This window comes from Salvelinus fontinalis, chromosome 36, assembly GCF_029448725.1.
Source record: "Salvelinus fontinalis isolate EN_2023a chromosome 36, ASM2944872v1, whole genome shotgun sequence".
NCBI lineage: Eukaryota > Metazoa > Chordata > Actinopteri > Salmoniformes > Salmonidae > Salvelinus > Salvelinus fontinalis.
Genome location: NC_074700.1, coordinates 19,016,695 through 19,030,324, shown reverse-complemented (window position 1 = coordinate 19,030,324; position 13,630 = coordinate 19,016,695). Strand labels below are relative to the sequence as shown.

The 13,630-nt window shown below is 42.4% G+C and overlaps 1 protein-coding gene across 4 annotated transcripts in view; it reads right to left on the bottom strand.

Moving 5' to 3' along the window:
* Window positions 1–13,630, bottom strand: part of intu (inturned planar cell polarity protein) — a 51,627-nt gene that overhangs the window by 15,830 nt on the left and 22,167 nt on the right. For all 4 annotated transcript variants that reach the window (XM_055900965.1, XM_055900967.1, XM_055900963.1 and 1 more), the window contains exons 4-10: window positions 8,861–9,079; window positions 2,810–2,928; window positions 2,286–2,375; window positions 1,851–1,928; window positions 1,436–1,619; window positions 728–781; window positions 379–441 (exon numbers count right to left, since the gene is read on the bottom strand). In XM_055900965.1, coding sequence (XP_055756940.1) covers window positions 379–441; window positions 728–781; window positions 1,436–1,619; window positions 1,851–1,928; window positions 2,286–2,375; window positions 2,810–2,928; window positions 8,861–9,079 — 807 coding nt within the window. The remainder of the gene's footprint in view (window positions 1–378; window positions 442–727; window positions 782–1,435; window positions 1,620–1,850; window positions 1,929–2,285; window positions 2,376–2,809; window positions 2,929–8,860; window positions 9,080–13,630) is intronic.

Sequence of the window (13,630 nt, the reverse complement as noted above, 5' to 3'; positions counted from 1 at the left end):
TGGAGACTGGAGTCTACTGAACGACCTACTTCTACACATCATTCATATGTCAGCATTAGTTGTTAGGCTGATGGTGTGACATCCAGGGAATGAAGAAGTACAGCGTGTTATCCTGGGTGATGATATGCTATCTATATAATCACTATCTATATAATCACTATCTATATAATCACTATCTATATAATCACTATCTATATAATCACTATCTATATAATCACTATCTATATAATCACTATCTATATAATCACATTTAACTGGCTCTTTCTTCCTATCCATCCAAGGGTGTCTGTGAGGTGTTGGGCTTCACCGTGAGCCCAGGTGTCAAGTGTGTGTAGAAAGGACAGCACTCCAGCAGACAGGTGTGTGTGTGACACCCACCTTGTAGAACAGACAGGAGCCCAGCGTCACGTAGAGACGCCTCATGCCATAGAAGTCCTCTGACTGAGAGAGAGAAGACTATCTTCATTATCAGTTTCAGAAGGTCAGACATGAAAGATTCAGTAGCCTGCTGCTCTCTCACTCACTCACTGGCTCATTAAATATCCACAGGCAGGTCCAGAAATAGACTCACCTTCTCCTCACTACAAGGCCCAACAGAGGGAAGGAGACAGCTGGTGGCTCTGTTTAATGGGGATGGGGACTGGACCTTCTGTGCGTCTGAAATGGCACCCTACTCCCTATAAAGTGCACTGATTTGACCAGAGTCCTATGTAACGATTTGACTTACCATTTCTCCAAAATCTGATGATTCAAAGTCTGAGAGAACAGTGTCAACCTCCATCTGTGGATAGACAGATGATCAGAGACGATCAGTAGAATTCTGACATACAATTGTAATTCTACATCACAGACGTAGTACTTATTTCTGCACTAACAATGGCTGCAGAGTCAACCATGGTCTGGAGCATCTCGACATGGAACAGTCTGAGCAGTATACTGGTTGGCAGGATCACTTGTCATTTTTACCGCCAGACAGCAGAGGGCAGCAAAGACGAGACATAAATCAATAAAGACATCCAAGATCATGGATGGGCAACTTCAGTCCTCAGGGCCTGATTGGTGTCACACTTTTGCCCCAGTCCCAGCTAACACACCTGACTCCAATAATCAACTAATCATTATCTTCAGTTTAGAATGCAAATAGTTTAAATCAGCTGTGTTTTGCTAGGGATGGGGGGAAAGAGTGACACCACTCCAGCCCCAGAGGACTGGAGTTGCCAATCCCTGATCAAGATTTAAAAAAAACCATTCATATTATAGCAAGAGCAAATTCCTAAATGTATCACTGACCTGAGTCTAAAACACTTTTCATAGGACAAGAAAGGTAGTTAAAGCATGAGAAAGCACAAACACCAAATGGTGAAGACACAAATGAACTGGAGTTCCTAAAAGTGCTTCATCACATCCATGGCCTGAAGCTGTGACCCATGCAGACCTTTATCTCAGGAGGCAGGGTGAGCCACCGGACCGCCGGCAGTCCGTCCAGGAAGAGAGTCTCCGAGATGTCAGGGGGCGTGGCCACAGAGCTGTCACTCAACCTGGAGGGGTGGATCAGCTGCTGGAAGAACAGGCAGAAGAAATGGTCCAGTCTGGGGGCGTGGTCCACCTGGCAGAACGCACTGAGGAGGAGAGGAAGAAGGGATGGAGGGAGAGATGGAGGAAGGGAAGAGGTGGAGGGAAAGAAGCCTATTTAGGTTTGATGTAATATTATATAAAGACTGGAACCGCTTGAACCAGGAAATCAAACCAGCGTCCAAAATGGCACCCTATTCCTAACATAGTGCACTACTTTTGGTCAAATTTAGGATGCATCCCTAGTCCATGACTAGGACTGGAGACTGTCAACAGACCTGCCCAGAGAGCCATACATCACGTTGAGAGTCCTGACCACACCTCCCACTACCGTCTGCAGAGAGAGCAGAGGAACCCTGAAGGAAACAAGAGAACATAACACACAGTCAACGAGGAGGAGGACATCAAACAAATGATTAGAGTACATGGTCAAGAAAAGCTATAACATTTAGCTAACATGTGATTGAGTGAGACAGTGTATTGAATATTGAAGTATGTATTTGATGCTATGATTGACATTGGATGTGTTGGTACCACAGGAGGTTGGCGGCACCTTAATTGGGGAGAACGGGCTCTTGGTAATGGCTGGAGCTGAATAAGTGGAATGGTATCAAATACAACATGGTTTCCATGTGTTTGATGCCATTCCATTTACTCCATTCCAGACATTATTATGAGCCGTCCTCCCCTCTGCAGCCTCCACTGGTCGGTACCTCTCAGCAGGCAGGCCGATCACCAGCAGGTTGTTGCTCTCCTTCCAGTAGCCCACATGGACCAGCTGTTTACCGAGCAGGAGAGACGAGCTGATGAGAGGGGGATGGAGGTGAGGAGAAAGAAGAAGAGAAGACGGGTAGAGTGCAGACAAAAAAAGAGGGGGAATAAGACAGAAGAGGAGAGGAGGGGGAGAAGGCAGAAGGTTAGAGCACAGAAAAAAAGAGGGGGAGAGGAGGAGAGGAAAGCGGGAGGAAGAACCGGTGCAGGAGAAAAGATAGTGAAGAAATATAACCATGGCAGGAATTTCCATTTTTAGTAGTTTTTATATTTAATTGGGGCTTTGTATATTCACTACCTCCGTGGCAGTCTTACATGACTAACCTAACCCTCTATTTGCTGTTCCCAATAAACTTCTTCACTACTTCTGGAGGCCACGGCAAACAGGAAGTGGACATTTTCTTATTTCCTTGGAAAACTTACTGAGCTCCCACAATATGTATATGATTGTACAGACTTTGTTTACCTGACTATCTGTCCCCCGGTGACATTCTCCAGCATGTCACACAGCGTGAGGAAGATCCCTCTGACTCCCTTCAGCTGGCTGGATGCCTCAGAAACAGGGTACTGGTACAGGATCTCTTGCTGAGAAGGTACACAGACAGACAGACAGTCTGTTAGAGAAGACAGAGCACAGGGCAGGTTCCCTGTATTGTCTGTTATATTAGTATTCTCCACAACATGCTGTCTGTTATGAAGGGTGTGGAGCCGACCTCTTCAGGAGAGGGCCGGGGTGAGTTTGGGCTGACCACTTTGGACAGGGGCTGAGGGGAGGGGGGGGGGGTGAATGAGGAGTAGGGCCTCATAGCCCTGGAAACAAGGACAAAAGCTGGGAGAATCCTTAAAATGCCATACATTCACCTCTCGGTCAACAACACCAACACTCGTACCACAGACAAAGTTATATTCAGGCAAGTTAGCTGGCTAACTCCTTGATCCTGCTTTGTAGTATACACTTCAGGCACTGAAACTATGATTGGTTTCCTAGTAATAAACATTTCTGTCCAGCACAGTCTTCAAGATGCATCTTAATGTTCTGACCTAACAATCAGCTTCCGCCATATCACTTTCACCTGTCAAGTCTGTCAAGTCCTCCTTTTCCATGAAAATAAATCTAGAAACACTCACACTGTGTGTGTACCCACAAAAACACAGATTTCAAAATGTTTCATTGTTGTTGATTTACTAGCCTTTAAATTATTATTATTTTTTAATTAAATGTATCCACCGAAGATTCCACCATACAACAACAGTAGTGTTGTACCTGTATATATGATTACACAGTATGTACAGTTGAAGTCGGAAGTTTACATACACTTAGGTTGGAGTTATTAAAACACGTTTTTCAACCACTCCACAAATTTCTTGATAAAAAACTATAGTTTTGGCAAGTCTGTTAGGACATCCACTTTGTGCATGACACAAGTCATTTTTCCAACAATTGTTTACAGACAGATTATTTCACTTTTACCTCACTGTATCACAATTCCAGTGAGTCAGAAGTTCACATACACTAAGTTGACTGTGCCTTTAAACAGCTTGGAAAATTCCAGAAAATGATGTCATGGCTTTAGAAGCTTCTGATAGGCTAATTGACATCATTTGAGTCAATTTGAGGTGTACCTCTGGATGTATTTCAAGGCCTACCTTCAAACTCAGTGCCTCTATGCTTGACATTATGGGACAATCAAAAGAAATCAGCAAAACGGGTCCTATATCGACATAACCTGAAAGGCCGCTCAGCAAGGAAGAAGCCGCTGATCCAAAACCGCCATAAAAAAGCCAGACTACGGTTTGCAACTGCACATGGGGACAAAGATCGTACTTTTTGGAGAAATGTCCTCTGGTCTGATGAAACAAAAATAGAACTGTTTGGCTATAATGACCCTCCTATGTTTGGAGGAAAATGGGGACGCTTGCAAGCCGAAGAACACCATCCCAACCCAGCATGGGGATGGCAGCATCATGTTGTGTGGGTGCTTTGCTGCAAGAGGGACTGGTGCACTTCACGAAATAGATGGCATCATGAGGGAGGAAAATTATGTGGATATATAGAAGCAACATCTCAAGACATTAGTTAGGAAGTTAAAGCTTGGTCACAAATGGGTCTTCCAAATGGACAATGATCCCAAGCATACTTCCAAAGTTGTGGCAAAATGGCTTAAGGACAACAAAGTCAAGGTATTGGGGTGGTCATCACAAAGCCCTGACCTCAATCCTATAGAAAATGTGTGGGCAGAACTGATAAAGCGTGTGCGAGCAAGGGGGCTTACAAACCTGACTCAGTTACACCAGCTCTGTCAGGAGGAATGGGCCAAAATTCACCCAACTGTGGGAATCTTGTGGAAGGCTACCCAAAACATTTGACCCAAGTTATCCCAATTTAAAGGCAATGCTACCAAATACTAATTGCTTGTATGTAAACTTCTGACCCACTGGGAATGTGATGAAAGAAATAAAAGCTGAAATAAATCATTCTCTCTACTATTATTCTGATATTCACATTCTTAAAATAAAGTGGTGATCCTAACTGACCTAAGACCTGACCTTTTTACTCTGGATAAATGTCAGGAATTGTGAAAAACTGAGTTTAAATGTATTTGGCTAAGGTGTATGTAAACTTCCAACTTCCAACTTCAACTGTACTATTATTACTACTACTGAAATGAACTGAATTTCATGATCCTCATTGCAGTGGTCTGTAATTACTGAAATGTTGTACCACTCTGCTTTATTTGCAATTTTTAGGTATTGCCAAAGCAGTAATCTGAATTTGAATTAGAATTTTAAGAGAGAGAGAGAAAAGAGAAAGTGTCTGAAATTAAGCGCAGCTACTATACTGAACAAAAATATAAATGCAATTATTGAGTTACAATTCATACAGTGCCTTGCAAAACTATTCATCCCCCTTGGCGGTTTTCCTATTTTGTTGGATTACAACCTGTAATTTAAATTGATGTTTATTTGGATTTCATGTAATGAACATACACAAAATAGTCAAAATTGGTGAAGGGAAATGAAAAAAATTACTTGTTTAAAAAAATAAAAAAAATAAAAAAACGGAAAAGTGTTGCGTGCATATGTATTCACCCCTTTGCTATGAAGTCCCTAAATAAGATCTAGTGCACAGGTGTCAAACTCATTCCACGGGGGGCCGAGTGTCTGCGGGTTTTCGCTCCTCCCTTGTACTTGATTGATGAATTAACATCACTAATTAGTTAGGAACTCCCCACACCTGGTTGTCTAGGGCTTTATTGAAAGGAAAAACCAAAAACCTGCAGACACTAGGCCCTCCGTGGAATGAGTTTGACACCCCTGATCTAGTGCAATCAATTACCTTCAGAAGTCACATAATTAGTTAAATAAAGTACACCTGTGTGCAATGTAAGTGTCACATGATCTGTCACATGATCTCAGTATATATACACCTGTTCTGAAAGGCCCCAGTGTCTGCAACACCACTAAGCAAGGGGCACCATGAAGACCAAGAAGCTCTCCAAACACGTCAGGGACAAAGTTGGGGAGAAATACAATCAAGGTTGGGTTATACAAAAATATCAGAAACTTTGAATATCCCACGCAGCATCATTAAATCCATTATTAAAAAATGGAAAGAATTTGGCACCACAACAAACTTGCCAAGAGAGGGACGCCCACCAAAACTCACAGACCAGGCAAGGAGGGCATTAATCAGAGGCGCAACCAAGAGACCAAAGATAACCCTGATGGAGCTGCAATGCTCCACAGCGGAGATTGGAGTATCTGTCCAAAGGACCACTATTTAAGCCGTAAACTCCACAGAGCTGGGCTTTACGGAAGAGTGGCCAGAAAAAAACCATTGCGTCAAGGAAAAAATAAGCAAACATATATGGTGTTCGCCAAAAGGCATATGGGAGACTCCCCAAACATATGGAAGAACGTACTCTGGTCAGATGAGACTAAAATTGAGCTTTTTGGCCATCAAGGAAAACGCTATGTCTGGCACAAACCCAACACCTCTCATCACCCCGAGAACACTATCCCACAGTGAAGCATGGTGGTGGCAGCATCATGCTGTGGGATGTTTTTCATCGGCAGGGACTGGGAAACTGGAATTAAAGGAATAATGGATGGCGCTAAATACAGGTAAATTCTTGAGGGAAACCTGTTTGTCTTCCTGAGATTTGAGACTGGGACGGCAGTTCACCTTCCAACAGGACAATGACCATACACATACTGCTAAAGCAACACTCGAGCGGTTTAAGGGGAAACATTTAAATGTCTTGGAATGGCCTTGTCAAAGCCCAGACCTCAATCCAATTGAGAATCGGTGGTATGACTTAAAGATTGCTGTTCACCAGCGGAACCCATCCAACTTGAAGGAGCTGGAGCAGTTTTGCCTTGAAGAATGGGCAAAAATCCCAGTGGTTAGATGTACCAAGCTTATAGAGACATACCCCAGGAGACTTGCAGCTGTAATTGCTGCAAAAGGTGGCTCTACAAAGTATTGACTTGGGGGTGAATAGTTATGCACGCTCAAGTTGTGTTTTTTTGTCTTATTTCTTGTTAGCTTCACAATAAAAAAATTGTTTGCATCTTCAAAGTGGTAGGCATGTTGTGTAAATCAAATGATACAAACCCCCAAAAAATATATTTTAATTCCAGGTTTTAAGCAAACAAAATAGGAAAAATGCCAAGGGGGGTGAAAACTTTCACAAGCCACTGTATGAGGAAATCAGTCAATTTAAATAAATAAATGATATGACTGGGGATACAGATATGCATCTGTTGCTCACAGATACCTTATAAAAAGAAATAATGTTGGGCCTCAGGATCTCATCACAGTATTTCTGTGCATTCAAATTGCCATCGATAAAATACACGTGTTAGTTGTCCGTAGCTTATGCCTGCCCATACCATAACCCCACCGCCACCATGGGGCACTCTGTTCACAACCTTGACATCTGCAAACCGCTCGCCCACAAAACACCATACACGTTGTCTGTGGATGTGAGGCCAGTTGGACGTACTGCCAAATTCTTGAAAACAACGTTGAGTCGGCTTAACATTCAGTTATTTGGCAACAGCTCTGGTGGACATTCCTGCAGTCAGCATGCCAATTGCACATTCCCTGAAAACTTGAGACATCTGTGGCATTGTGTTGTGTAACAAAACTGCACATTTGAGAGTGGCCTTTTATTGTCCCCAGCACAAGGTGCACCTGTGTAATGACCATGCTGTTTAATCAGCTTCTTGATATGCCACACCAGTCAGGCGGGTGGATTATCTTGGCAAAAGAGAAATGGCTCACTAACAGGGATGCAAGCACATTTGTGCACAACATTTGAGGGAAATAAACTTTCTGTGCATATGGAACATTTCTGGGATCTTTTATTTCAGCTCATGAAACATAGGACCAACACTTGACATGCTGCGTTTATATTTTTGTTCAGTGTACTTTACTTTCCCACAGAGCAAGAAAACATAGCCCTTCACTACAGGTCCTCTGACCTCTGCTGAGTCTGCTCCAGCATGGCTGCCTTCCGCAAAGCTAAAGGGTAGTTTCCCGGACACAGTTTAGGTTTAGGCTTAGTGCTAGACTTTGTCAATTGAGCATGCTTTTTATGTCTTGAGAAGTCTTGTTCTGTGTGCGGGAAAACTGGCCCAAAAAGTATAAAATACTTAATATGTATCTATGAGGTGTGAGTTCACCCCTTACAATGTTAAACACTTTGAGCACTTGGAAAAGCGTCATTTAATCCAATTAATTTGTTGTATTGAAGTCAGTGAAACTAACGTTAATCACTTCAATCCTTGTGCAATTATTGGCATTTATTTATCCCATTACTGATGTAATGGTTTTGTATCGTCAGGGGAGATATTATCAAGAGGAACTAACTTTATTCTTCACACCTTTCTCCTGTTTCTATTTTTCCACTGTGTGTGTGTGTGTGTCACATTTTGGATGTTGTTATAAAGAGCCAGAGGCCCTGGATCTGAAAGCCTACCAGAGCGGTAGTTCTGTTCTCTAAAGCTTCTGCTTTGTGTCAGAAAACATTGTGTGCCAACAAGCTTTTTAAGTGTTGCGCCAAGGAATTTCCTACATGGGTATTTTTTTTTACATTTAATGACTCTTAATGCAGTCAAGTACTCATTCATTGACTGTATAAAAATTAACTGCATCCATAAGGTGCTTTTCACTGGGTCTGAAGGAAGCACTTAGCTAACATTGAACTGCAGTTAGAGCAGTACTGAGTTAGAGGCACAATACGTTTTATTTCATTTCAGGTTTTGCTTCTTGGTCGAATGTACTATCTCTACTATCTCGACTTGCAGATTGGGTGACAAAATGTACAAATTGCATCTGTAAATGTAGATTTGTGTTAGTGAATGTAAAGAAAGATCACGGTAGAGGTTACCTTAGAACGTTGATCAGATTACCGTAACGCCCAGTCCTACACTTTACTTATGGGATCTGATCAAAAGCAGTGCACTATATAGGGAATAGGGTGCCATTTCTGAGACCAACTGAACTGACCTCTTCCAGGGGGGAGTCTGAGTCCAGTTTGAGTGACAGGTACATGACGATGTGAGGGATGTGTCCTATAGACATCTGGAGCTCCACCGTGTCCTCGCCCCACAGCAGACGCACCAGCTGGCTGACCGGGGGAGAGGGCCTGAGCCTGGGGGCAGAGGACACGTCCACACCCCCCTCCCCTGGTCCTCCTGGACTGGCTGTCACCAGAGTCAGTTTCACCTGGGCGGGCGGGAGGGGGGAGAAGAGAGAGAGAGAGAGGGTGGGGGGAATAGGAAAAGAAAGAAAGAGGGAGAAAGAAAGAGAGGGAAGGGAGAGAGAGACAAAGCAAGTTAGCTATCCAAAGAGATCATCATCTTTCCACCACATTCTACATAGTTTTTCCTTTCTGAACACTTTAAAAAAGACCCGTTTGTCGGTTTGGCCACAGAACATAAGCCAGCAGTGAGTTTGTACGAGTCTGAAGAATCACTGTTGGCAAGAATCAGCATGGGAACTACACTGTGATCATAATATGGTCATAAACAGCATTTTATCCCGTCCATTAGGGCTGCAGCTTAACTCATGTGCTCCCCATTTCATGATTTGGCCTGGCACTACAGGAAAGGGTTCAGTTAAACCACGTATACAGAGCCATCAGTGATGTGATTTACTTAGGAAAAGAGGAAGGAGAGCGTAAACAGAAAAATGTTGATTGTCAGAGAGAGATTATATTCCTCCTGATCACTGAAAGTGAAGCGACATGGGTGTGTGTGTGAATCAGAAACAGATTCCACCACAAGGCACGCCCCAGAATAGTGACAGAAGAACATAGAGCTGCACAACCCTCTGTCATTCTCAGAGCTCATTCCACACATACAAACACACACACTTTACAAACCAACCCAGGCAGACAGGCACACAAATGGAAACACATACAGAAACAGTATGGTGGAGAGATTCATGCTTGACAAATTTATAGATGAATATTAATGTCGGTCATCCTCACATTTCAAAACAGACCCTAAATACTATGGCCTATACACGCGCAGCTTCAAACTCAAACACACTGTACAAATTCCGAAAAGAATTGTGTAGACACACACACACACACACGAGATGCACATACGCACCGGGCTGGCTCTGGGAAGTAGCCTGTCACCACTTGAGAGGTCTGCTATGGATTTCTGGTTGACTTTAATCAAGAGAAATCAGGACCAGAGACCAGATGTGTGTGTGTGTGTGTGTGTGTGTGTGTGTGTGTGTGTGTGTGTGTGTGTGTGTGTGTGTGTGTGTGTGTGTGTGTGTGTGTGTGTGTGTGTGTGTGTGTGTGTGTGTGTGTGTGTGTGTGTGTGTGTGTGTGTGTGTGTGTGTGTGTGTGTGTGTGCTTGTGGATGCGTCTTCAACACTGTGACACTGGCAACGGTCTGTCTATCTCTACAATAATTGTTCACTGCCCTAATGGATTACAAATGAATGGACTGGTGTCAGAAATATGGTAGAAAGTCCATTCTTACACCAATCCAACGCTGTTGATTTGCGTAGTTTTTCATTTTGTTAGGATCCCCCTTAGCAGACGCCAATGGCAACAGCTAGTCTTATTGGGGTCCGACACATAATGGGAAAATACATCACAGACAAAATACTTTACAATTTACATACATTTAAAAACATGAACATGTAGTGTGTGTGCGTGCATCTAGCAGTTACACGTGCATGTCAGGACGTACACACAAAAAGTAGGCCACATTGGGGGGAAAGGCATTGTGCCGCGATGTGTTCCTTTATTTGTTTTTTGAAACCAGGTTTGCTGTTTGCTTGTGCTCTATGAGATGGAAGGGAGTTCCATGCAATCATGGCTCGGTGTAATACTGTACGTTTCCTTGAATTTGCTTTGGACCTGGGGACTGTGAAACGACCCCCGGTGGCCTGTCTGGTAGGGTGTGTGTGTGTGTGTCAGTGCTGTGTGTAAGTTGACTATGCAAACAATTTGGAATTTCTAACATGAATGTTTCTTATGAAAACAAGAAGCGATGCGGTCAGTCTTTCCTCGACTCTTAGCCAAGAGAGACAGGCATGCATAGTATTGTATAGTATAGTATAGCATAGTAGGTCACCCCTGTGTCTCAGCTGGTACAGGTAACTCTGGGTCTTCCTTTCCTGAGGCGGTCCTCATGAGAGCCAGTTTCATCATAGCGCTTGATGGTTTTTGTGACTGCACTTGAATAATCTTTCAAAGTTCTTGAAATCTTCCGGACTGAATGACCATGTCTTCAAGTAATGATGGACTGTCGTTTCTCTTTGCTTATTTGAGCTGTTTTTGCCATAATTTGGACTTGGTCTTTTACCAAATAGGGCTGTCTTCTGTGTACCACTCTACCTTGTCACAACACAACTGATTGTCTCAAACGCATTAAGATGGAAAGAAATTCCACAAATTAACTTTTAACAATACACACCTGTTTATTGAAATGCATTCCAGGTGACTACCTTGTGAGGCTAGTTGAGAGAATGCCACACGTGTGCAACGCTGTCATCAAGGCAAAGGGGGGCTACTATGAAGAATCTCAAATATAAAATAATGTTAAAAAAAAAAGTTGGGTTACTAGATGATTCCATATGTGTTATTTCATAGTTTTGTTGTCTTCACTATTATTCTACAATATAGAAAATACTACAAAATCAAGAAAAACCCTTGAATAAGTAGCTGTGTCCAAACTTTTGACTGGTACTGTATTTAAATAAGGTATTTGTTTTTTATTTTTAATACATTTGCAAAAATGTCAAAGTCAGTCAAGGGGTCTGAATACTTTCCGATAGCACTATGCACAACTTCGTTCAATTTATCGAATCAGTTATTGTTTTCTTGCTCAAACCGTAGGCAACACCTGTCAAAGTCAGGCATTTCTCTCAAAAACAGGGATATCTATTTTTTTATTTAACCTTTATTTAACTTGGAAAGTCAGTTAAGAACAAGGGCTAGGCCCCTTTTTTCCCTAAATTTCCGCCTGACTGACGTGCCCAAAGTAAACTGCCTGTTGCTCACGCCCTGAAGCCAGGATATGCATATAATTGGTACCATTGGAAAGAAAACACTTTGAAGTTTGTAGAAAGGTTCAAATAATGTAGGAGACTATAACACAATAGATATGCTAGGAGAAAATCCAAAGAAAAACCAACCAGAATTTTTATTTTGAGAGCCCATGCTCTTAACAATGGAAAGTATAGGGGCATACTGTCACGTAGCTAGGAGTGGTGGGTGCGGAGTCAGGCGCAGAGAGCAGAGGTATAGGGAAAACCGTATTTATTCCGGTAAGTAATGGTCACGCCAAAAACAACAGGTGCAATAAAGTCCGACCCAAACAGGACACCAAACAGTTCGAAAAAGAACAAAAACACAACCATCCACAAACAGAACAGAGAACATGCCCGCACAAAGCAGGCGGGCATAGAAGGCTTAAATAGCCCTGAAACAACCCCCAAACAAGAAACAGGTGAAACCAATACAGACATAACCAACAGAAAAAGAAAAGGGAATCGGTGGCAGCTAGTAGGCAGGTGACGACGACCGCCGAGTGCCGCCCGAACAGGAAGAGGAGCCACCTTCGGTGGAAGTCATGACACATTATGAATTCTAGCTCCCATGATGCAATTCCTATGGCTTCCACAGGCTGTCAGCAGTCTATGTTCGAGGTTTCAGGCTTGTAACTTCCAAATTGATAAAGAAATATGAGTTTTAGTACACAGACACAGTCTTGGAAATTTGTGTTTGGACGAGCGATGAAGACAAGACGCACCTGCTAAAATCGGTTTCCTATTGAACATACTTCTTTCCGTAAGAAATATTATAGTTTGATTACATTTTAGGGTATCTGAGGAGTTAATAGAAACGTAGTTTGACTTGTTGAAACAAAGTTTACTGGTAGATTTTCTGATTCCTTTCTCTCCATGTTGAACGAGTGGATTACTCAAATCGATGGCGCCAACTAAACAGACTTTTTGGGATATAAAGAAGGATTTTATCTAACGAAACGACACTACATGTTATAGCTGGGACCATTTGGATGAAAATCAGAGGAAGATTTTCAAAAAGTAAATGAATATTTAATCGCTATTTGTAAATTTATGAAACCTGTGTTGGTGGAAAAATATTTTGATATGGGGCGCCGTCCTCAAACAATCGCATGGCATGCTTTCGCTGTAATGGCTACTGTAAATCGGACAGTGCAGTTAAATTAACAAGAATTTAAGCTTTCATCAATGCCTTTCTTAAAATCAATACACAAGTATATATTTTTAAAACTGCATATTTACCTAAAAGAAATCCAGGTTAGCAGGAAATATTAACCAGGTGAAATTGTGTCATTTCTCTGGCGTTCATTGCACGCAGAGTCAGGGTATATGCAACAGTTTGGGCCGCCTGGCTCTTTGCGAACTAATTTGCCAGAATTTTACGTAATTATGACATCACATAGAAGGTTGTGCAATGTAACAGGAATATTTAGACTCATGGATGCCACCCGTTAGATAAAATACGGAACGGAATAAACGTTTTGTTTTCGAGGTGATAGTTTCCGGATTAGTCAAAGGTATATGGTTTAGAGAGAAATAGTCGACGCGTTATAATTCCTGTAATAACTTGCGGCTGCACTTGAAAGGGGTTCCTTCGTTATTTTACCGTTCATGTCTTCCATAGAGAATGTCTTGATCTACTTCAAATAAGGTCTGTGTTTCGCGGAGGAGCAGACTGACAGGGGCCATGCAGACAAGCTCTGCTTTCTGCACTACAACCTA